The sequence below is a fragment of the Fukomys damarensis genome, unplaced genomic scaffold (assembly GCF_012274545.1).
Source record: "Fukomys damarensis isolate Sample0158 unplaced genomic scaffold, DMR_v1.0_HiC HiC_scaffold_16, whole genome shotgun sequence".
Taxonomy (NCBI): domain Eukaryota; kingdom Metazoa; phylum Chordata; class Mammalia; order Rodentia; family Bathyergidae; genus Fukomys; species Fukomys damarensis.
This window is the reverse complement of record NW_022900928.1, coordinates 38,344,611-38,367,655: the sequence shown is the minus strand read 5'-3', so window position 1 is coordinate 38,367,655 and position 23,045 is coordinate 38,344,611. Positions and strand designations below refer to the sequence as shown.

The 23,045-nt window shown below is 35.2% G+C and overlaps 1 protein-coding gene across 12 annotated transcripts in view; it reads left to right on the top strand.

Annotated features, from left to right (window-relative positions):
• The first annotated feature begins 1 nt into the window (after nucleotide 1).
• Picalm (phosphatidylinositol binding clathrin assembly protein) overlaps nucleotides 2-23,045 on the top strand; it is a 100,922-nt gene continuing 77,878 nt past the window's right edge. For 11 of the 12 annotated variants that reach the window (XM_010633745.1, XM_010633743.1, XM_010633744.1 and 8 more), the window contains exon 1: nucleotides 7-175. In XM_010633745.1, the coding sequence (XP_010632047.1) occupies nucleotides 46-175 (130 nt within the window). In that variant the 5' untranslated portion in view covers nucleotides 7-45. Of the gene's footprint in view, nucleotides 176-23,045 lie in introns of all 12 variants that reach the window. The other variant, XM_010633738.2, reaches the window with a different exon arrangement.

The window sequence follows — 23,045 nt, the reverse complement described above, 5'->3', positions numbered from 1 at the left end:
CAGTCCCCGCCGGCTGAGCGGGAGGGGGGCGGAGGAGCCGCAGCAATGTCTGGCCAGAGCCTGACGGACCGAATCACCGCCGCCCAGCACAGTGTCACCGGCTCCGCGGTATCCAAGACAGTATGCAAGGCCACGACCCACGAGATCATGGGCCCCAAGAAAAAGCACCTGGACTGTGAGTGAAGCGAACTCGGCCCCCTCTTCGCCCGCGCAGCCCGCGTCCTTTTCTCCATCTCTTTCCAGCTGCCTGTTCCCTCCCTGCGTGTTGTCTGGCACGGCGGGTCCTGTGCTCCTCGGGCTGTTCTTTTTGCTTTCATCACACCTGCCTTCGCGGCCTCCGTTTCTCTGTCCTCTGTCTAAAAATCTGTGGCAAGTAAGCCACTCTTCTTCCGGATCCTAGGGGACCCTTGCTTCTCAGCCGATGCACCACTGTACCCCATCACACCTGGACAGCCTGCCTCCTGCCTGGCTCCTCACCCCCTGCCTCTATTCTGTCTCCTGCAGCCTTCTGCCCTTCCTTCCATCCTTCTTGTCCGGTGCCGCCTCGTTGCCCTCGCCTGAGCGTCTCCTGGACCCATCGCCCCATTGTTTCCCCATTAGCCCTTTTCGGGTTTCGGTGGGCGCCGAATTCTGTGGACTCAGGTCCTTTTTACTCTGCAGCCTTTGAAGTAGATCCCACTTCTTTTGCTCTTGCTATAGTCTTTCTATCCATCTCGGTTTTCTCTTCCATCTTTCCTCCTCCTTTTGGGGCTACCTTTCTTTGCTTCTGTAGTTTCAGTTATTTCAGCTGATTTTCTTTTCACTATCATACCCATTCACCGGACTTTGTGTTATCTTCTTCGTGGGGAGTAAAAAAGTAAAGGAATTAAGGTTGGTGTAGGGGAAGCTTTCTGAAAGTTTGTTTTTATTTGCTCCTGGTGGAATTTAATCAGTGTATTGCCCATGCTTCAGACCGGAGTGAGTTGTGAATGTCACCTCCCCTCTCGCCTTTTAAAAAATTTAAGTAGGGATATAGAAAAAAACTGCTGATACCGGTACTGTACCAGTTCCCGGAATGTTACCTTTGACGGTTTGAATTTAGAAGCTTGTGTATGCGACTTGGAGTGTTGGGATTCAAGATGGATTAATAAACTTACCTAACATAGAATAAACTTAAATAACATAGATCTGTTTAAAAAATTAATAAAAAGATGATTGATGCTTCAGTTTGGATATATTTCAATTTATGCTGATTATCTTTTGGGGAACTAATTTTCCTTATTGGACATATAGTATTACTCCATTCGCTTAGATACAATTAATGTAACTCCTCCCAATTTTTTTCAAACCTGGAAGCCACCGCCTTTTTCTTTAAGCTCCCTTACCTCAGGGTACAAAGCTCAGTGGATCACTCAAACCTTGAGTCAGTGGAGCTTTGAACTGAAACTTTTCAGGGAGAAGTAGGGAGATAGGCATAGTTGTAAGTTCCCTTTTTAACCGACCATTGAACACATTAGCCCAACTGGCTTTCCTCATACAAGAAAGTTATTTGGCTTTACTGTGAAGCAAGAGTGAGCATGTTCTGAAACGGAATTCACTGACAGGAGTCCTGTCTTGATTTCTCACTTGGACTTTGACTGTAAGGTTTGCACTTAAAAACAATGTACAAAATAAATTCTTGCAAGATACTTTGTTCACGAAATGCTGTTAGAATAAATTATTGCTGCAGACAAACCCATTATTCATTGTGATTTCTTCCTTTGTTGTGGAATAGTTTTATAAAAATCATTACTGTTCGGTTCTTTGTGATAGTCAAACATGCTGCCTTTTAACGTTCAGTCTTTGCCTGTTTAGAGTATGGTGAATATATTTAAATAGTGACACACTTCACAGAAAATTATTTAAAATGCATCGTGAAGCCATAAGTGATTTTTAAATTATCTGGTATTTAGAGTAGACGTTTTAACTGTTGATATCCCTTTTAAAAGACTAGTTGGTTTTCCCTACAAAATTTTTGTTTGCCAGGACACTGTGTTGTCTTTTTTGTTTGTTTATTTTGATATGGAAGGGAAAGAAGAAACTACTTGTGTCTTTGTGAACTGTTTTTCTCTTCTCCGCTCACAATGATGAATTATAACAATTGATGCAGATTTTAAAAGTTTTTATGAAGGTTGTATGTTCAAATGTACCAGTGAGTCTTTTGACAGATTCCTACAGAGGGTAGAGAATAGGTTGGTTAAAGTTAGAAGAGTGGTGTTTGCTTGTGGTTTTATAAATACTAATGGCTTTTTCTCATAATAGCTGCTACTGCAGATGCTAACTGGGATTAGATTTTGAGGATAATCTCATATTTGTAGGTCTTTTTTAATCACTGCTGTATATATTACAAGAACTCACTTTTAGAGCTTGGATGTACTGGTAATGTTGGATTTTTAAAAACCTTTATAAATATGATGCCTCCATTTCTTTTCAGTGATATTTTAAAATACAGTTGCCATTGTTATTGTTTAAATTTTCCTTGAAACTAGTTCTCACTAAGAAAGAAATTTAAAGTCTCACCAGTGATTTTCTAAACACTTTCTTTCCCCACACACCTTAACATGCTTTGAGAAAATTGTAAAGACTTACACGGATAGTTAGTTCTTGGTTTTACATCTTTACCTTTAAGCTTTAATACAGAAATATGTCATTTCAAGTAATATTTTTCTCTTTTTAAAAATTTATTTTCTTCTGAAGTATGTTGCCTAACAGTAAAAGTTTAGTTCTCTTGATCCAAATGAAAAAAAATTTTCAAATTTAAAATATACGTTTTAAAATGTACTGTTTAGCATAAACGTTCTTACAAATACTGTTTTCCCTATGAGCTTTTAGACTGTGGGGCTAGTTTCTGTGCACTTCCTTGCCAAGGTTGAAGAATTATGGCTTAATTGATGCATTATATATGTTGAAGAAAGGTCTTTTTTGTTCGCCTATTAGAATTAGTGGATAAAGCATTAGCAAGTATCCCTATTGAAAAGAGTTGTTAAACTTGAAGCATCGTATAATATTAAACACGATTTCTGATTAATTTCAGGCCTCTAATGGCTATCCATAATTAAGGTACAAAAATATCTTTATGTGTGAAGGACTTCAATTTTTCAGGCATCGAATCTTCTGTACAGGTAGTAAAATGTATGGATACTCAAGACCCTCATTTAAAATGGCATGGTATTTGCATATAACTTCTTCCTGTATATTTTAAATCAACACTAGATTACTTATACCTAATATAATGTAAATGCTATCTGAATAATTGTATTATTTAGGGAATAGTGACAAAAAGTCTGTACATGTACATTATAGTCACAATTATTTTTCCCTAAATATTTTGACCTGAGGTTGGTTGAATTCAAAGATGTGGAACTCAAAGAAATAGGGTCAACTATAATATGTATTGTAAAAGAGAAATTCTAAAGAGAACTGACATTCACCTATTTTTGAAGCTATCCTATTTATAATTAGCAAATGCATTCTACAATATCTTTTTAATTACACTTCATTGGTAGGCTCATTTAAGAAGTGCTTAATGTTAGACATAGCATCTATGCTTTTTATTTTTAGTATGTAGTTTGTATCTGAATAAATTTACGTCTTTGAATTTAGTAGCAGGTGAGAAATACTTCACATTGACTTGGCTACTTCCTGTCACATGCTTTGTGAAGCATTTTTATGAAACATTTGATGTCTTAAAAATATACTAAGCAATCTGTTTGAATCATCAGAATTACTTTAAATAAAATTTATTTTGATTTTTATCATCACTTAGAATATTTAATGTGAAAGTTCACCATAATATAGTACATAGAAAGCTGACTTTGTTTATTTTCTTCAGTTTCAAAGAGCTGAATTTCACCGTTTCTCAAAATGAAAGTATTAAAAAAATAAATTTAAAGGATTCTTGGCAAGAGGTTAGAGCCCTACTAAGAAGTAGCAGTAAGAGTTTTAAAGGCTTAGTATTTGCTTTTCCTGTTCTTTTGGTGGCTAAAGTGGCATTTCCGTTACTTTGTGTTCTGTCTCGGGTATGTTCCCAGTTGAACTGCTTTATACATTTCTCTAGAGAATCAAAATTTGGATTTGACCTTTTGGAATTTTGTATGTTCATTGTGTGTGTTGTTCTTTTCATGGAGAATTGTTCTGGGCAGTTTGATTTGACTAATGATAGGTCCACCACCAACACCCCTACAGTGGTGGGGGTAGAACCAAGTAGTGCTCTACCACTGAGTTACATCCCTAGTGTGCTCCCCCGACCCCGCAATAAAATTTTTTGAGACAGCGTCTTGCTAAGTTGCTCAGGCTGGAGTTGAAGTTGTGATCTTCCTGCCTCTGTTAAAAGAATCTTGATGGGGCCTAGGATTTAGCTCAGTGGTGCTGTCGTCTGCTTTGCAAGTACAAGTTCCCAGGTTTGATCCCTGGTACCAAAAAAGAAATCTTAATGAAGCTAACCTTTGTAGTTTTAAAAATTATAGAGTGGTGATTTGCAAGATTATCAAAAGTACTAAGATTTATCAAGTTATATTAGAGTGTAGATAGCAATGGGCATATTCTTTGTGACTAGGTTCCCCCCACCCAGTGATAGGGATTGAACCTAGAGGCCTCTGGTTTGCTTGACAAATGCTATGAAACTCAACTGTAATCCCAGTTTATATTTTAAACAAATACGTATTTATACTTATTTTGCACCGTATACCTTACAGAGGCCACTTTACATTTGTTAACTAGTTTATTTCATTTAACAGCATTTGAGAAGCTCTGTTATCCCCACAAGGTCATACAACCCAGAAAGAGACAAACTGGGATTGAACCCAAGTAGTGGTGTAGCATTAGAGTTTGTGCTGTCATCTCAGTATGTCTTTTTACGTGAAACTTGTTTATTCTAGAAATGAATAATTTTAAAGTTTTAATTTTTTTTTTTTTTTTTTGAGACTGAGTCTCAGTAGGTAGTACAAATTGGTCTTCAACTCACTCTAGCCCAGGCTGACCTCAAACTCATGGTAGTCCTCCCTCTGCCTCCCAAGTGAGGTATTATATGTTTGTACCACCACACCCAGTGAGAAAGTGAGTGTTTTTTAGAGCAACATTAGGTTCACAGAAAAATTGAGCTTCTGAGAAGGTATAGAGATTTCCTGTATATCCTGTGTTTGCACATTCATAGCCCCCCCTATTTTCAGCATCCCTCACTAAAGTTGCTATAATCAGTAAACTTACATTGATATATGACCATTCCCAAGTCCACAGTTTAGATTAGGATTCAGTCTTGGTATTTGTACATTCTATGGACTTGGGAAAATGTATGGTAGACTGTTTTAACAATACTGTTTCTCTTGTTTACCTCTCCTCTTGCAAACTCTTACTGTTGCTATAGTTTTTGTTTTGTCAGAATAACATATATAGTTGGAATCATACAGTATGTGGCCTTTTCAGACAGGGTTTTTTTTTGGTTGATAGTACTGTGTGTGTGTGTGTGTGTGTGTTTGTGAGAGAGAGAGAGAGATAGAGAGAGAGAGATTCACCTCCGTGTCTTTTTATGGGTACGAGCTTATTTCTTTTTTAGCACTAAATAATATTTCATTGTTGGGACATGCCACAGTTTATTGTTTGTTACTCCCAAGTTTTGGCAGTTAGAAATTAAGCTGCTGTCAGTGTCTGTGTGTTAAAAGAGTATAGTGAGAGAGAGAGAGATAGAGAGAGAGAGATTCACCTCCGTGTCTTTTTATGGGTACGAGCTTATTTCTTTTTTAGCACTAAATAATATTTCATTGTTGGGACATGCCACAGTTTATTGTTTGTTACTCCCAAGTTTTGGCAGTTAGAAATTAAGCTGCTGTCAGTGTCTGTGTGTTAAAAGAGTATGTTCATTTTTTTCAGGAAACTGTTAGAATGCCTTCCAGAGTTGCTGAATATTTTGTATTCACCAGTAATGAATGAGATTTCCTGTTGTTTACTTTTGATGCAGTGGTGGTCAACCTGTGGCATGCAACCTCAGCTGGCTGTTACCATTGAAAGTTCTGAAAGGTTCACCATCATTGGTCTAGAGCATCTTTTCCTTAGCTTGTATTTTCTTTGGTGAGATTTCTGTTAAGGTATTTGGCCCTTTAAAATATTCAAGTTGTTTTCTTATCATTGAATTTTAAGAGTTTTTTGTATATTTTGGTTAACAGTCTCTTATCAGTTAGCACCTTTTGCAGTTAGTTTCTCTCAATTGATGACTTGTCTTTTTACTTTTTGACGATGTCTTTTAAAGTGGAAATTTTTTATTTCATTTAAGTTCATAGATCAGGCTTTCAATATTGTATCTAAAAAGTCATTACCAAAGTCATCTAGATTTTCTCCTGTGTTACCTTCTAGAAGCTTTATTGTTTTGTATTTACATTAAGTTCTGTGATACATTTTTAGTTAATTTTTATGAAAGGTACATGTCTAGATTTTTTTTAGCATGTGGATTTCCAGTTGTTCCTGTAATAAAAATAGAAGATTAGCTTCTTCGCTTTGCTGTATTGCCTTTGTGGCATTTGGGCGGTGGGCGGGGTGGGGGACGGCAAGGTGTGTTCCCTTGGTTGATTGAACTTGTGGAATCAAGTGATTCTCCTGCCCTCAACTCTAATGATGCCTATCTGAGTAGCTGGGAGTACAGGTGTATACCATAATTCCTGCTGGAAGTAGTACTTTTTTTTTTAAGTACATAATAGTTACACAGAAAAATATTTTCTTTTGGTATATACATATGTATATACATGTATATAACATACTTTATTTTTATTCCCATTATCCCCTTGCACCTTCCTCCTTCCTCCCCCTGACCCCTTTTGTCTCCTCTAAGGCTTTCTTCTACTTCACTGTCATCTCTTTTTAAGGTTCCATATGTGAGAGAAAACATGTGATATCTGAGGTAGTGGTTTTTAAAATGTGGTCCAGGTCTCCTAGGAGTCTCCAAGACCCTTTAAACAAGTTTGTGAGGTCAAAACTATACTTTATTCGGCTTTTCCATTTTGATTCTTTCACCAGGGTACAGTGGAATTTCCCAGAGGCTGTGTGACATGTAATATTGCAACAGATTGACTATTAGTAAATAATGAGAATTCAGCTTTTGTCAGTTAAGCCAGGTATTACTTTTGTGAAAATGTAATGTCACTCTTCTAAAATTTTGCTTTGGAAAATGCAGTCCTTTTTTATGTAACATGTTAATATAAAATGGATTTTACTATTTTAAAACGAATTTTTTGTTTTGATACAGGGTCTCACAATGTAATTCAGGCTGGTCTTGTACTCACTATGTAGCACAGGGTATCCTCGAATTCTCAGAAATCCTACTGGCTCAGCCTATGGAGTACTGGGATTACAGGAGCATGCCACTATGCCTGGTTTAAAATGAATTTTTTCAAAATGAAATTTAAATTTTAGTTAATTTTAAATTTCTAATACAAATTATTGATTAAAAAATTCCCATAAAAAGCTCTCTGGATTCTTCAGGTTTTAAGAGTATAAAGATTCTGAGACTAGGGCTGAGGATTCTGAGACTAGCTCAGTGATGCCACACCTGCTTCACAAGCACAAGGTCTTTAGTTTGATCCCCAGTACCGAGGTGAGGGGGAAGATTTTGAGCCTAAAAAGTACACCTCTAGAAAAGAACATATTTTAGAGGAGAAAGAAAGGTACTCTGAAGAACTTGAATTAAATCTTTTGAACTCTCAAAGTACAGTAATTTTGGATTGAATTTGGTAGCTAATAGTGACTTATCCATTGAAGACTGAGCAAGAGATGTGGCATAATCTTTTTACTGTGTAATAAGGTAGATTAGAAAATTTTGCAGAGTTACTTGGAAAGGTGACTAGGGTTACACAGAGTCTAATAATGTCTAAATCTTTTATTCTCAAAGATCTTAATAAAATCCTTCATTAAATTGGAACTCTTGATCTGTCTTTTGTCCTTCTCTTCCTTCCAAAGCTCTTCCTTGTTATGAAAACCAGGCAGATTAGGTACCAATTATGCCAAAATAAGTTTTTGACAAATAACTATTAGTCTTTGCACACACCATTCATAGGACACAAAATGTCTTCATCTCTGTCAAAAGAGATCCTTTTTATTTTTCTCAGTGTTGGAAGTTCAAACCCAGGGCTTTATACATGTTAGGCAAACATTCTATAGTCCTCTTCCTTTTAAGCCTTCTTTAACATTGTTATCATTAACACTCACATTTAAAGTAACCTCTTAGAGAAAAACATCACTGGTTCTGTTAACCTGATACCCCCACTGTTTATAGTTTATAATTTTGTTAGTTTGGTTAATATCATACTCATGGTTTATGTGTGTTTTCTTTGTAGAGTAGGAACTGTTTTGTTTTTTTTCCTTTTTGTTATATATCTTCCAAAAGTACCTAGTTGGCAACACTTTGAGTGCTCAGTAAATATTGAATGATGTTAGATAATCTACCTTTATTTATTTATTTATGGTTTGCTTTTTTGTTTTTTGAGACGGTCTTGCTATGTAGTTCAGGCTGGACTTGAACACGAAGCAGTCCTCCTGCCTTAGCTTCCCAAGTGCTGGGATTACAGGCATGTACCACTATGCCCGGTTTATAATCTCCCTTTGTAGCTCAGACTATTCTGCGAACAATTTATGGAAATAGTGTAGAGTGATTCCAGCAAATACTTGAGGATATCTTTTACAGCAATTACCTTAGTTGTTGTTAATCATCATTACCTGGTTACAAATTTGTATGTAAAGTGAATCAGTAACATTGATAAAATATTATAACAGATTACTTTGTGTTTCATAGAACTCAAGAGGGTTTCAGAGATTTAGTGGGAAGTGTTTTCCAAAATACTGTTAGAGCAAAAGCTTTGAGTATGGCTGCACAATTTGAGCACTGTATTAAAGCACACATTTTTGAGGGCATGGTTTTGCAAATAAAAATGTAATGTTAAGAATTGAGCAGGGCACCAGAGATAGATGTGAAATGTTGATCAGAGCTGCTTCCTTGCACCACTCCAGTGAGATATACCAATCACACTCACCTCTTGTGAAGGATACCCTATGTAACTATGGTGGCAGGTTTGTGAGTGAATGAATGTGTGTGCATGTGTATGTGCGTTTGTGTTTTACTGGGAATTGAACCCAGGTCCTTCACACTCACTGAATTGCTAAAAAGCCCAGGCTGGTTTTAAACTTGTGATCCACTTGCCTTAGCTTCCTGTAATGCTGAGATTATAGCTCTGCACCACCACACCCTATTATGGCAAGTTCATTATTTGTTATATAAGAAAGGATAAAGTACATTCAATGGATAATGTCAAAATGTAAAAGAAAAGATAGGACTTTTGTAGAAGGACTCCTTAATGAAGTACGAGACCTATAATTGGTAGTAATGATGGTGGTACGATCACTAAATCTAAAGTATAAGTAGATACTAGACGCTGATGGGAACTATTAAAATTTTTCTCTAAACCCTTGGAATTCCAGTAATGATTTCAGGAATGTGCTAGATATTTATGGCATTATCTTATCATTTGAAAGCTTACTAGGGGCCCAAATTTTATTTAAGGGTCACTTCTTTCATGCAGTGGTTAAGGAAACTAGGCATGCTTTGTAAGCTGGTGACCTAAAGATTGAAAGTGTACTCTTCAGGGGACTTCACAGTGTGTACTCAGTCATTATGTTTTATTGCATGTTTCTGCTGATTATATCTCCTGACTATAAGCTCTGAGAATAAGGGCGTATGTGCATGTGTGCAATTAAATACATATATACAATATTCTGAATACATTTGACATGAAGAAATATTAATGTAGTTATATACAAAAAATAGATGGTGGTGTTCACCCTCGGGAGAATTGGCAGCCCTTTTGATGTACTTCAGTTGCTTGCAGAAAGAGTACTGAACTTCACATGTTTTGAACACTACGCTTTTTTCTTTTTTGTTACTGGGGAGCGAACTCAGGACCTTATGCTTGTAAGGCAGGTACAGTGCCACTCAGCTAAATCTACAGCCAACTACTAGACTCTTAATATGATTTGCTTTTTTCCCATTCTATGGCTTTTGTCTTTGTACTTTATTGATAGTGTCCTTTTGATTAAGCCTGTTTTATTTTCCTTTAGTCATTTTTGCTTTTGATATCAAGAGCAAAATTTATACTTATTTCAAAATTGGATGTATACCTATTTCTAAGAGCTGCATAGTTTTAGCTGTTACATTTGATTTGATCAGTTTTGATTTATGTATATATAGTGTGAGGAGGTGGTGTAGTCACTGTTCTATTGCTTTCACAGAATTCTACAGACTGAGTAAGTTCATAAAAGAAATAAAAGTTATTTCTCACAGTTTTGGAGGCTGCAGATTTTGTTATTAATGTGCTGGGGACACATGGTGAGTGATCAATGGTGAGCACTTGCTTTCTTAATTAGCCTGCTCCTATAGTGGTATTAATCTTTCATGAGAGTGGAGTCTTTGTGGCCTAATCATTTCTTTAGGGCCTTCCTCTTAATACAGTTACAACATCAATTAAATGTCTACTTGAGTTTTGGAAGGGGTATTTAGATCATGGTAAAAAGCTAGGTTATTTTAAGAGAAGCTAAAGATATTTAAGTACTTCTTCCTTCCTTTAAAGTTGACATAAAATACAATTTTATTACCTCTGTGTAACATGAAAATAGAACATTGTGAGAGGAGAAAAATTTATTTGATATTAATCTTCAGTATTAGGTATAGTTCATTGAAGATTGAGTGTAATTATTTGGGTCAGAATTCTCTCAGCTGATCAACCACCTAATCCAACCCATTGTCCATTTTTTAGGTCTTTATGTAGTCTTTTAAATGTATAAAGAGATAACACATAGTTGCATAAATTTAATAAGCAGTGTTTTTGTGCACACAGAAAAGTGTCGTGTGTTTCTCAGTGTTTTGTTCTTCCTCATAATGATACTTTTCACATATTGGAATTTTTTATAGCGTCCATGATTGTAATTGTTTATATACAGGGCTGCTGTGTCTTTTACTGTGGTAAATATGGCATATAATAAATATGCAGTAATGAATCAAATTGCTTGATTTGAATGAATCAAAGAGGTACATATTTCTTATGGGGGCGTTTTCTGTGTGTTATCAAATAGTGTGTTAGAATTTTTTAAAAAAATAAAATAGAAGGAAGATTGCCATAGGAGTAATACATAGTGTTATGAAAGTGGTTTGTTTAAACTTTTTTATGTTTTCATGATCAAGTAAATTTTTATTCTGTATTGGTTGAAAATTTAAAGAATGGTGGAAGTTGGGGGATAACCATAGAGTTAGGTAATTAGGATAGTTTGACACTTTAAAATATTTATTCCAAGGCTTGCTTATTTTTGGTATGTTTGATTTCAGACATAGTTTAATGTTAGTAAAAGCCCTTGGGCTTTTATTCTGTCATCATTAGTTTGGTTATGTGTGATAGTTAAAAATGAATTCTAAACAGTTCTTGATTTTTGGCTTTTTGTTTTCTACATTAGTCCACATATAGCAGGATGCTAGAAGGCCATGATTGCTAAGTGTTCATGTGTTTTGATATAGAATGATAGGAAAGCATTTACATTGACAGTAAAAATAGTAGCTAATGAAGTTAAGCCTTTAATAAATTATATGAGTGATAGGGAGTATCTTCCTACTTTGTCAGTTACACGTTTTTCCTTGTCTCCATGCAGTTCTCAGCCCTACTAAGACTCACTGGGTTCATCATTTTTGTGACTTTGTTTTTCTTGGAGAAGGCCTGAAATGGAAAACTGAGAATATTTTTTTCTTCATGGTGTTTTTGTTAAATTTTCTAGGAAATTTTGTTAAATTTTTTTTTGCGTTATAAGTAAAAGTGTATAGCAGAAGTTCTGAAATTGAATTCTGGCTAATGTTTAGCAAGACCTATGCAAATGCTGGTCAGAAGCAGTAGGTGGAGGTGCTAAGGGAAAGTGATAAAGAACATAAAGATGATACTTACCTTAAAAGCAGCCCGAATACAAAATAATAGTGCAACATATGTAACCAAATAATTGAAATATATGTAGAAAAATGTATGACACTTTTAGAAAAAGTCTAAAAGGTTATTATATCTTCAGAGGAGGTAATGAATTTTAAGGGTAGTGTGATGGACCATTAATCCTTACACATCCGCTTCATTGAATTAAGAAATGCCTACCAGGTTAATAAAGCAAGCTCCTGGATATGTCTGGGTGGGTCATGGAGGCATGGCCCTGGGTGTTATATATGGTCCCTCTCCCATTCCTCTGTTACTGCTCTTCTCCCTGACTACCACTATGAAGTAAACAGCTTTGCTGTGTTACACACTTCCACCATCATGTTCCTGCCTTGTTGCTAGCTGACTATGGACTGTATTCTCTCAAAATGTGTGCTAAGTAAAACCTTTCCTACTTTAAGTTGTGATGTCTGATATTGTGTCTCAGTGAAAGGAATGCTGATTATACAGAGAGTGTTTTGCAGATGGATGAAGGGATTCCTTCCCAATTAACGTATGCCATAATATGGAGTCAAGAAAGAGCTTTATAGGGTGTTTGGAGAAAATGTTAAGTAGTTCTGTATTATGGAATGTCGACTGCTAATGGGTGTAAGGGAGATGAGGCTGAAAAGATAAGGAGGCCAAAAAGGTTTTGTTAGGGACTAGAGTTACCTTGATAGTCTTTGGTGATTTCAACTATTCCCCAATCTTCATTTTAGAGTCCTTCCTTTTCTCCTTTATTAGATGCTTTCCTAGCTTTAGATGTCTGCACCACGAAAATATGGGGGTACCTTTTTCTTTTCCCAGATATTTTGTGATAGTGTTGTCGAGAGGGATAGGAAGGAAGGAACACAGGATCTTGTCAAGTGTTCAGGAATCTAAATGTGCTTTAGCACCTGAAATTGGACCTCTGAATATTGCTGTGCTTACTGGTTTGTGTTTAAATAAATAAAACAAAGTATATTGTGATCTCATAGTTTTAGTGGGCTTGTCTAGAAATTATGCTTGCTTTGAGTTCCAAGTTTGCAAATGAACACAACAAAATCTAACCATCAGATGATGTTCAGTATGAATAGAAAAAGTTTGATAAACTAAGTTGAGTAACATTTTGTTGCTGATTTGTGTGATTTAACTATTGAGATCTATTTGTAAATGATGCCTTGAAGCTGGGTCTCTGCTACACAAGACTCTTGATATTCCGGTGTAATTAATGCATTCACTAGCAATTACATACTGAATATATATTGTATATGCAGATTCCTGTGTTGAGATTTTTGGGAAATCTAAAAGTGAAATTGTTTACTATACCCTCAGTCTAGTAGGTAAGATGACATACACAGATAAATGTATTACCCAGGATATGTGAAATAAGTATAGATCAAATGACTTTTAAAATTAGAGGAGAGCAATACTGGAAAGAGAGCAGGGTGAGAACTGGACTTAAAAGTAGTGGGCATTTCATTTGGAGAAAAAAACAGTTGCAAATGAGTGGGCAGGAAGGCTTTAATTGTGTTTGGGGAACAAATGAATCTGTAAGCAGGGTTCTTTGGACTATGAGAACAGTTTGGATATAATGGGAAATATAGTTGGGGCCATTATCTGAGACCAGATTGTGGAGCTAGTGTGAATTTTAATTATATAGGCTTTAGTATAATTTATTGCCTTGTAGCATTTGGTCACTGTAGTTAAAGGTGGGCCATAGTTAGAGACAGTTAGATCTGATTTTTCAGAATTACATTGAACTTTATCTTTGTTTTCTTCCGCTGCCAGTGAAAATAGGGAAGGCAAGGAGTTCTGCTGATCTGAGTCTGAGAATGAGATTTTTCTGCTTCAAGCTTTTTTATATTAACTTAGTATAGACTATATAATGGCAATTACTGAGATTTGGGAATTGCTGGGTTTTTAAATTGCAGGGCAATGGTGAAAAAAAGTCTTCAAAACAAATAAAATATACCTATCTATGGCCTGAAGATAGAGATTTTATAGAAGTTTTTAGTATTACACAGATAAAATCAGTTTAGTTAGGATATAATATCCACAATGAGGAGAATAGTTAAGAATTTTTACTGTCTTGGGCAGTTGACACACATTAACAAAACTACTTACGAAAGCCTATTAGCTCTAATTTATAGATACTTAAAATTTAGACACTGATAGTAAGAAGAAATAGATTACTTTTCCATTTATTTATTTTGTGGTGCTGGTATAAGCACTCTTGCCATTGAGCTACATCCTCAGACCTAATTTACTTTTTTTTTTTTTTTTTTTTTTTTAAAGAATACATGTAACATTTAGATGGCAGTGAAGAATCTTGACTGGAAGGTAGCCAGTCCAGAGGAGCTTCTTAGCTTACAGAAAACTTTTAGAGAACAGGCTATAGTTAGAAGAAAGCCTTTCTTTACGAAATATAATTTCTGTTAATATGTAAGAATACATTTGGAGCTGGCAACTTCCTATACTTCTTGAATAAACTGTTAATGCTTCAAGAGGGTAAAGGGAGGGCAGGGGTATGGGGAAAAAATGAGAACCAAGATCTGTCATGTAAAGGAACAAGATCCCAATGATGAATATAACTGTACTGTATACATTAAAAGTACCAATAATTTCAATGAAAAAAAAATGCTTCAAGAGAAGCAAGCCCTGAATTGCAATGCAGGGTGCTGGTTCTAGTTCCTTGTGACCTTAGGAAAATCCAGCACTCATTTAAATTGCTTATTTTCTAAATTGCCTCCTTCCTCTGCTATTCTGTGGATGTTATATTTGTTCTCCTTTGGTTCTTTTCTTCTTGGCTTTGGCAACTAAGATAGGGATAATTTTTTTCTATTCCACCTACTAATGTATGATCATTATTTAAAAATCAGTTTAACTTGAATATCTTAATGCCTTTAGAAAAGGGAGGTGGCATTATTTCATGTAATTTTTGTTTTAGTAGGAAGTAGGGAATTTTTTCTGCTAGTATTATTATTACTTTCTCTCTCTCTCTCTCTCTTTTTTTTTTTTTTTTTTTTTTTTTTTTTTTTTTTTTGCGACAGCCTCTTGCTGTGTAGTTCAGGCTGGCCTTGAACTCATAATTATGTTGCCTGGGCTGGTCTCAGACTTGCTTCGATCTCCTTGCTTCAGGCTCCTGAGTACTGGCATTTTAAGTGTGTGCCACCATGCTTGGCTCTACCTTTATCAAAAATACCAGAATAGAATAAAATATGAAAATCCTTCATGATAATTTTTTTTTGTTTCCTTAGATGACTTGAAATTTAAAAAGCAACTTAGTGGTATAGTTAGAAATAATGTTCAATTGTATTTAATTTGTGGTTGTATTTAGATGGCTTGTTTTAATAGTTGTTACTTTTTTTAGCTTCTAAGTTATCATCAGGTTGCATTTTTGGAAAGGGAAGGGAAGAAATTTAGAAAGGTAACATTTCTCCTAGGTGAGTAAAAAAAACTGATTTAATTAATTTCCCTTTATTTTAAATGAGCTCTCATGGTGGTTATTTATAATGTTGATTTGTAAGGTCAATGTGAACATACATTGTTAAATTGTGTATCCAACAGCAAATAAGTTATAAGATAGTTACTTTTTTTGATAGGGAACTATAAGAAAGTTTTGGTTGGTTGGTTGATTTCCCCATCCAGTGATAGGAATTGAACCCAGGGCTTACGAGATGAACTATATCCACAGCCTTTTTTTATTTTGAGACAGGTCTGGCTAAGTTGCTAAATTGCCCAGACAGGGCTGGAAACTGCAATCCTGCCTTAGCTTCCCAGAGTGCTGGGATGACAGGTGTAGTTTTTGTTTTTCTTTACGTGTCACTTGAGTTCGTTTTCAGAATTGTAAGCTGTATCCATATTGTCCTTGTTTCCATTTGTATATTTCCTTGTAGAAGTAAAACTAGCTGTTTAATGTCTGAAAACGTTTAGCCGGCACTATTTCCTTGTATATTTTTCTTTTCTCAACATGAGTTTTTGTAATTTTGCTTCAATAAACTATGTAATTGTCTACTAGTTATCAGTATTGAAATTTGTGTTGGATATTATTAATTCAGTACAAGGTTTTAGGCTTTGTATAGTCCCTTGTTTATTTTTGTCCTTCGTGTTTTTGCAAAATATTGTTTGGGTTGTTGACCTGTAGTGGACCAAGACATTATATTCAGGTAGTTTCTGTGGCCCATCCTGGAAACATTGCACAACTCAGCTGAATGGCAATGAAGGTTAGGTTCTGATTTAAAAATTAGTTAGGGAGTTTCACCTGGTAGCTAAGCAGCCCAGGAGGTGGAGGCTAAGATACTACGTGCCTGATTTGGTAAAGGTGCTTTGCAAGGAGAGAACCAGTTTTTTTCTATCAGCAGATTGGAAACCTTTTAAGAGTAAAGGTTAGGCCTATATCTGCCCTTGAGCTTGATTTTCTTTAAAAAGAGTTATATTTTCTTAACCTAGTGACTAACCAAGAGTTCATTGTATTTTGAAGCTTCTTTTGCTATTGCCAAGAATTGGGAATGTTTGCATATGTGGGACAGAAGATGACTGGAAAACTGTTCTGTATTTTTGTCTCATGTAAAAATCACATAAAGCTTGTTTACCTTAAAATCTGGTGAGTTACTTGATTTGTTCTGACAATCCTTTTTTTAAAAAAAATTGTTTATACATTAAAGACTTTAGTTTCTTAAGTTATTTGGAGGTGGAGAATATCCAAAACTTTTTAAATATGTTCCTTGTGAACTTGATAGTATGCTACCTTCCTTATATTTTGTCAACTTTTAGTTCTTTGTAAACAGGATGAAGATAATGATGTCAATGTGCAAGATAAACTAAGCCAAACGAGGTGGTTAGCGAAGGCAATTTGAAGGCCTTAGGAATTAGATTTATGAAAAGTAAACAGGCTGTGGGGAGAAGATGACAAGATTCATACTACTGAGAGTAGAAAGAAAGTGAATGTGAATATGAATGTGTATGTATTCTTTTAGTGGAAAGATTACTGTTTGAAGAGTCTTATTTCCAGCACAACCACTAGTTCATGGTACTTTTGTTAGGCATGGATTTAAATCTTTACAATGGATTTAACAGTATCCTTTCTTGTCTCAGAGGCTATTTCGATAATCGGAAGACTAAGGATATGAAAGAACTTTGTAACGTATGTAGAGATCATATGCATAAATAATTGCTACTCTTAAGATCAAGTGCAAGTATCACCATTGGTAACAATTTGCAGCTGATAAAGAAAATGGGCTTTAGAGGTTTTGCAGAGATTATTGAGTTTGATATGATAGGAAAACTGATGCAGGAATGGTCTTCCAAAACAAGGTAAAACTCATAAATATGCCAAGTGAATAACAATATTCTGTGTTTGTAACAGTGCTTTAAAGCTTATGAAGTACTATATATTACTCAAACGAGGGGTGTTGTGAAAAATCCTACTTTTTAAGGGAGAAATTGAAACTCAGTGGCTATTAACATGCTTGCAATGTGAATACTAAGTATGGAATTTAATTCTAGATTTTGTGCTTATTTTGATGTGTCACTAATTTTGTTATAGTATAGTCCTACTACATGGAAATAGGTCCACGTATGGAAGTGATGAGAGGCTAGAGTACAACTTCAGTGTTGTGAAATTACCATTGTCATTTCTGCTGAAGCAGATGTGAAATGAGTAACACTTAGGACAGAGTACCAGTGAGTCAAAAGATTTCTTATAGGGAGAAATGAACATCAAGAAATATCTCATAGAACTAAAAGTAGACACTCTTTCTCTCACCTGCCAGTCGCATCCATTCTAAAAGATGTCTGAAAACAGCAGGAAAAGAAAAAGCTAATGTTCTCCAGTTTTTCCTCAAATTTTGAGAGGGATTAACTTGAAGCTTAGTATTCACAGAAGTAGCATTTTAATTGTGTAGATTTGTGGATCCTTTGACATCATGGCAGAAGGAGAAGTTGGTGAAAGATTGGTATGTTAGCATGGTGGTAGAAAGTTTAAATTTTCCTTGCCCCTTGTCTAGACCACTGAAAATTTATATTACGCTTTTATACCAAGACAAGAAAAACCATTCTTTTCAGAAATTGAAGGGATTCTTCAGGTATCTTTCTACCAATAGAATTTGGTTTTTGAATGTTTATAGGTGACATTGTCCATCTAAGTCTAGATAGGTACTTGCATGGAAGTAACGACTGTTTTATCTTTAAGCTTTTATTATTGTCATTACTGCACTTGTTATTATGGTTTGTACATAGAAGCAGAACTAAATAAAAATGCACTGAAGTATTATGTGTAAATATATATATGAAATCTTCTAAATATTTTGAGCAGAATAGGTCAGTTTGTCAGATGCCTTTCATTGAGAGATACTTAAAGCTTATATTTAGGTAAAGTAAGTTCAGAATTACTGTACTAGTGTAGTGTACAAGCCTGGCATGGTGGTTCATACCTGTAATTCCAGTACTTGGGAGGCTGAGGTAGGAGGATCCTGAGTTTGAGGTTAGCCTGGGCTACTTAGCAAGTTTAGACTTCAAGCCTAGCCTGGACTACATCATAAGTCCCTGTCTTAAAAATAAAACAAAAACAATATATTGTGATTATTTCTAACTTGTAGTTGTAGGGGTGTAAAGTAAACGATGTTATTAAAAAAAAAGTCTTGTCGATAGATTATCCATTGCTTACTCTTTATAAATAGTTACTTTTAGTAATATTTAAAATTGCCCATACTTTCCATTTAAACCCCCTTATTAAAAGAAGTCTTGTCAGTAGGTTATCATGTATTGCTTACTCTTTGTAAATAATTTTTTTAAATTTTGCTGTAGCATATTATTAGGTTGATGGCTTTTAAATAGAATGAATCAAATAATAGCACTTTATTTTCAATTTGTGAATTTAAATAGGATGTACTGAATTCTCTGTGCTTAATGTATATTCTGAAATAGTTTGTTTTTTTCCCCCAAACATACGTTATTTTTTCTTTTGGTAACTGAAGCTTGCAATTTTAGATTCAGATGGATATATTTCCTTTTTAATTCATATTGTTAAAGTATAATTATGTAGAATTTCTAAGTTTAAAAAAGTAACAGCTTCACTCTAATTTTGGCAGTTAAGAGATTTTTATCTCAGAAGATATTTATTTCATAATGACTCAAGAAAGTTTTTGTCAGGCAGGGATGTAGCTTAAAGATGCTGCATATGCCTAGCAAGTGCAAGGTCCTGAGTTCAGTCCCCAGTACCAAAAAAAAAAAAGTATTTGTCACTAGAGTATCAGTTTTTTGTTTTTGTTTTTTTTGGGGGGGTACTGGAGATTGAACTCAGGACCTTGTGCTTGTGAGGCAGGTGGCAGAACCATTGAGCTAAATCCCTGGCCCTTAAATTATCAGTTTTTATGCTGAGAAATAGGTGAATATGGGTCACATAAAATCTTGAAAGAACAGCTATGTGGTTATGAAATATGCTAGGTGGAGTTTTTTGTAGAATAATGCTAGTGATTATTTCTTGTAGAAAGGGAAATACTTTGGCTTATTTTATAGTTACTTTTAGTAATATATTAAAATTGCTCATACTTTCCTTTTAAACCGCGTTATTAAAAAAAAGTTGTCGATAGGTTATTATCTGTTGCTTACTATTTTCAGCTACAGCTGTCACGACTATTTCCAGCAGTTTACAGCTCATGAGCAAAAGGCCAGGTCTTGTGTTCTATGCTTCATGTCTGTTGTTACCAGAAATGTCATGAATGCTGTTTTAGCACACTTTTTGAGTGATGTGATCCCTGAGGATTGCACCACAAACACAGCCTTTCTTTTGTAACTTTGTGTCTTGTTTCACTTGTGCTTGGGGATAAATTTTGACTTTTTTTTTGTCTAAATGGTCACTATTGATCTTAACTTATGGTTGGTTATATAATCACCTACTATATATTGACCTGTGCAATAAAATAGAATTGTGTACATGTAATTGACTTTGGATATCTGAAATTCCCAAGCTCAGTTACAGTGAGCATAAATGTTCAGTATAGGGTTGTACAAATCTGTAAGGGAATAATGAGTAGCAGACAGGATATGTGAAATGGGATGTAGGGGCTTACTGTGTTTAAGACAGTTATGTAGAGCTAACACTGGCTCTGTACAGATGAAGTACTGTGGTGTGGGGGCTATACAGTCATGAAAGGAAGGTTAGGCAGGAGGTTACATTGGAAGAAAGGATAGGCATTCAGAATTGTTTTTATTTATATTGAATTATAGTGGACCCTTGAGTTACAACTGGCCTGACATACAAATAACTTGGTTAACCAGAGTTTTAGTTTAACTTAAAACCAAAATCTTGAGTTATGAACTAAAAAGGTTTTTTACATGGCTTTCACTTACTCCATGAACTTGCTGCCTGCTTGCCACAGATATAACACCTAATCTAGTGTAGTAAGTGACTGGTGTTAATTTTAACTCACTTAAGGCAAACAGATTGTTTTAATGTGGCTTGTGTAATGAACAATAAAGATTTCCACTGTCTGTACTGAACTATCTGAATGAAACTACAGGCTTTGCAAAATCAGTTGGAGAATATCCTCTCTAATATTACAGTTTTGGCAAGGATAAAGCAGAAATGTGAGGTATAGAATGAGTTAGATGCACTACACTTTCCTGCTATGTGGAAAGAGATAGTTGTTCTTGGAGGTCAATTCCATAGTCCTCCAGACCACTGGTGACATACTACTACTGTTGCCATAATTTTTTTTTTTTTTTAACCAGGGATCAAACTCAGGACCTTGCACATGCCAGCCAGGTGCAGCACCACCAATGTTGCCATAATTTTTACAAGCCCTTTATCAGGAACTCCTTCCCTGATTATCATGTATAAATATCAGCCTATGTCAAACACATACCACCCCACCTCTCATAAGTGCTAAGAAACTTTTTCTGCTATCTGGCATGTATTTATCTATTTCCTGATTGGCTTCTCCAAGTAGTACATAAACTCCACTAAAGCAGGAGTTTTGTCCATTTTGTATATTCCTAGGAGACATGGATTGGCATATTATGCTATGCAGTGAGTATTTGTGAATAAATGGGATGTTTGTTCTTACCGAGGTTTGCAAAGCTTCAAGAAGATGGAATATAGAGATTCTCATTGTTCTGATTGCATTGAGGACATGAAACAGAACTTGTATTATCTGAGTGAGGAAGACTGACAGAGAAGCTCACTATAATCCATTATTTCCCCTGACTAGACAAAATTTAAATTAAGAGAAGCCAGGGAGATGGCATACCCCTGTAATCCCAACACTTGAGAGACTGAAGCATGAGGATCCCTGCAAGTTTAAGGCCAGCTTGGGCTATGTAGTGAGTTCAAGGCCAGTGAGAGACCTTAACTCAAAAGATAAAAGAAAAAAGGAAAAACAACAAATAAATAGTTAAGTGAAGACATGAAAATTGTTTGGGTCATTAGGCTATAAGTCATGGGCTTGCCAATTGGAGAGTAGTGTTACCCTGGATATAAGGAACACCCCCCAACCCCGTACTAGGGATCGAACTCAGGACCTTGCACTTGTGAGGCAGGCAGCGGCACCACTGAGCTAAATCCCACATCTTATAGGGAGCAGTTTTTGCCTGTTAACTATTCCCAATGGGATTTTGCGAGTGGCTTTTTTGTTTCCTCTGAATTCACAAATTTATACCATCATTGCACATGTGTACAAATGTACATTGCAGAGAATTTATTTTAACAAAGCTGAAAATGAGTCCTATTGATTGAAACATAAATGGAACTGTCTGGTTATATTTGAGACCTTGCCCTTATTTTTTAATTGTGAGATATTTTTGGACATAGTTGTGCAAATATCTAGTATCTTCAAGTCCCTAGAAGACCTTAGTGATTTTCTGAGAAGAAATTGATGCATCATTTGCATAGAGGTTTTCTTTGAAGTTAGGAGACAAGATTTTCCTGGTGTAAAAAGAGAATGAGAATGAAAGTTAACTATTACTCATTGATGGAGAATGGCAAGGGAAAAAGATGGATTAGTATAGAAGCATCTTTGTGTTTTAGGAAGGGTGGGGAAGAACTAGAAGATAGAACTCATAGAAAAATGTACATATACCAGGAATAAATCATGGTAGTATATTAATTCCTTAGCTACATGTAAACTTTTTGTCAGACCACTTGTAACATAAGGTGACATTTATTGTCCAGATTGGGTTACTTTTAAGAGTTAGGGACAACAGGTATGTACTAAGACTCATTCTAGGAAAACCAAGATGCTTCGTAACATTCTTTCTTCAGGCTTAGTTCCAGTTCCTTCGACATCCCTTACATTGCCTTTCAAACTTTGGTTCCTATTTCTGGTCTTGTTGGAATTAAAGGATTACAGTATTTCCATTTCATCTACGCCTCTTTGGACTGCTCTTTTTAGCTATTGTGGAGGTAAGTATATTATTCACTTTTTCTTTTCTTTTTTTTTTTTGCTGAGGAAGTCAGGTTTTTTATGTTTCTGTTTCAGTACCAGATTGTTTTTGAGTGTCCTGATTATATCTCCTTAGCAGGGCTATTAAACTGTAGTAAATTCTTAGTATATTTAAAAAAAAGTTTTTCGCATACAGAATTTGCTCTTGAATTTTTTAATACTTAATGTGTTTTCTTTACTATAGGTGAGATTATATTTCTGAAACTTCAGATCTTCAAAGAAGAGAAGGCATATATCCTTAGTCAACTGGATATATACAGTGTATATATAATATATATAAATGTTAGAGTACTGTAATGCTTTCATTCTTTTCTTGTTCCAGCTTAAATAAATATTTTAAATTTTTATATTAAGTGATGTGTTTCTGAATTTTTGTTAACTTGCATTTTCGCTAAATTAAAAACTTACGTAGAAGTTAAGTAATAAATCTTTGAGGTAGTATGGCTTCATCCCTCATATCCTTATCACTTTAAAAGTTGTATTGGTACATTATGATCACATTCATCATTGGGAATTTTACCTGTACATGATAACCAGTTTGGAGTACAGTACTAGAATGGAATCTCAAAATTAGGAAGTACTTTGTAGTTGAACCTGAACTGTTATTTTTTTTTTTTTTTTTTTTTTTTTTTCC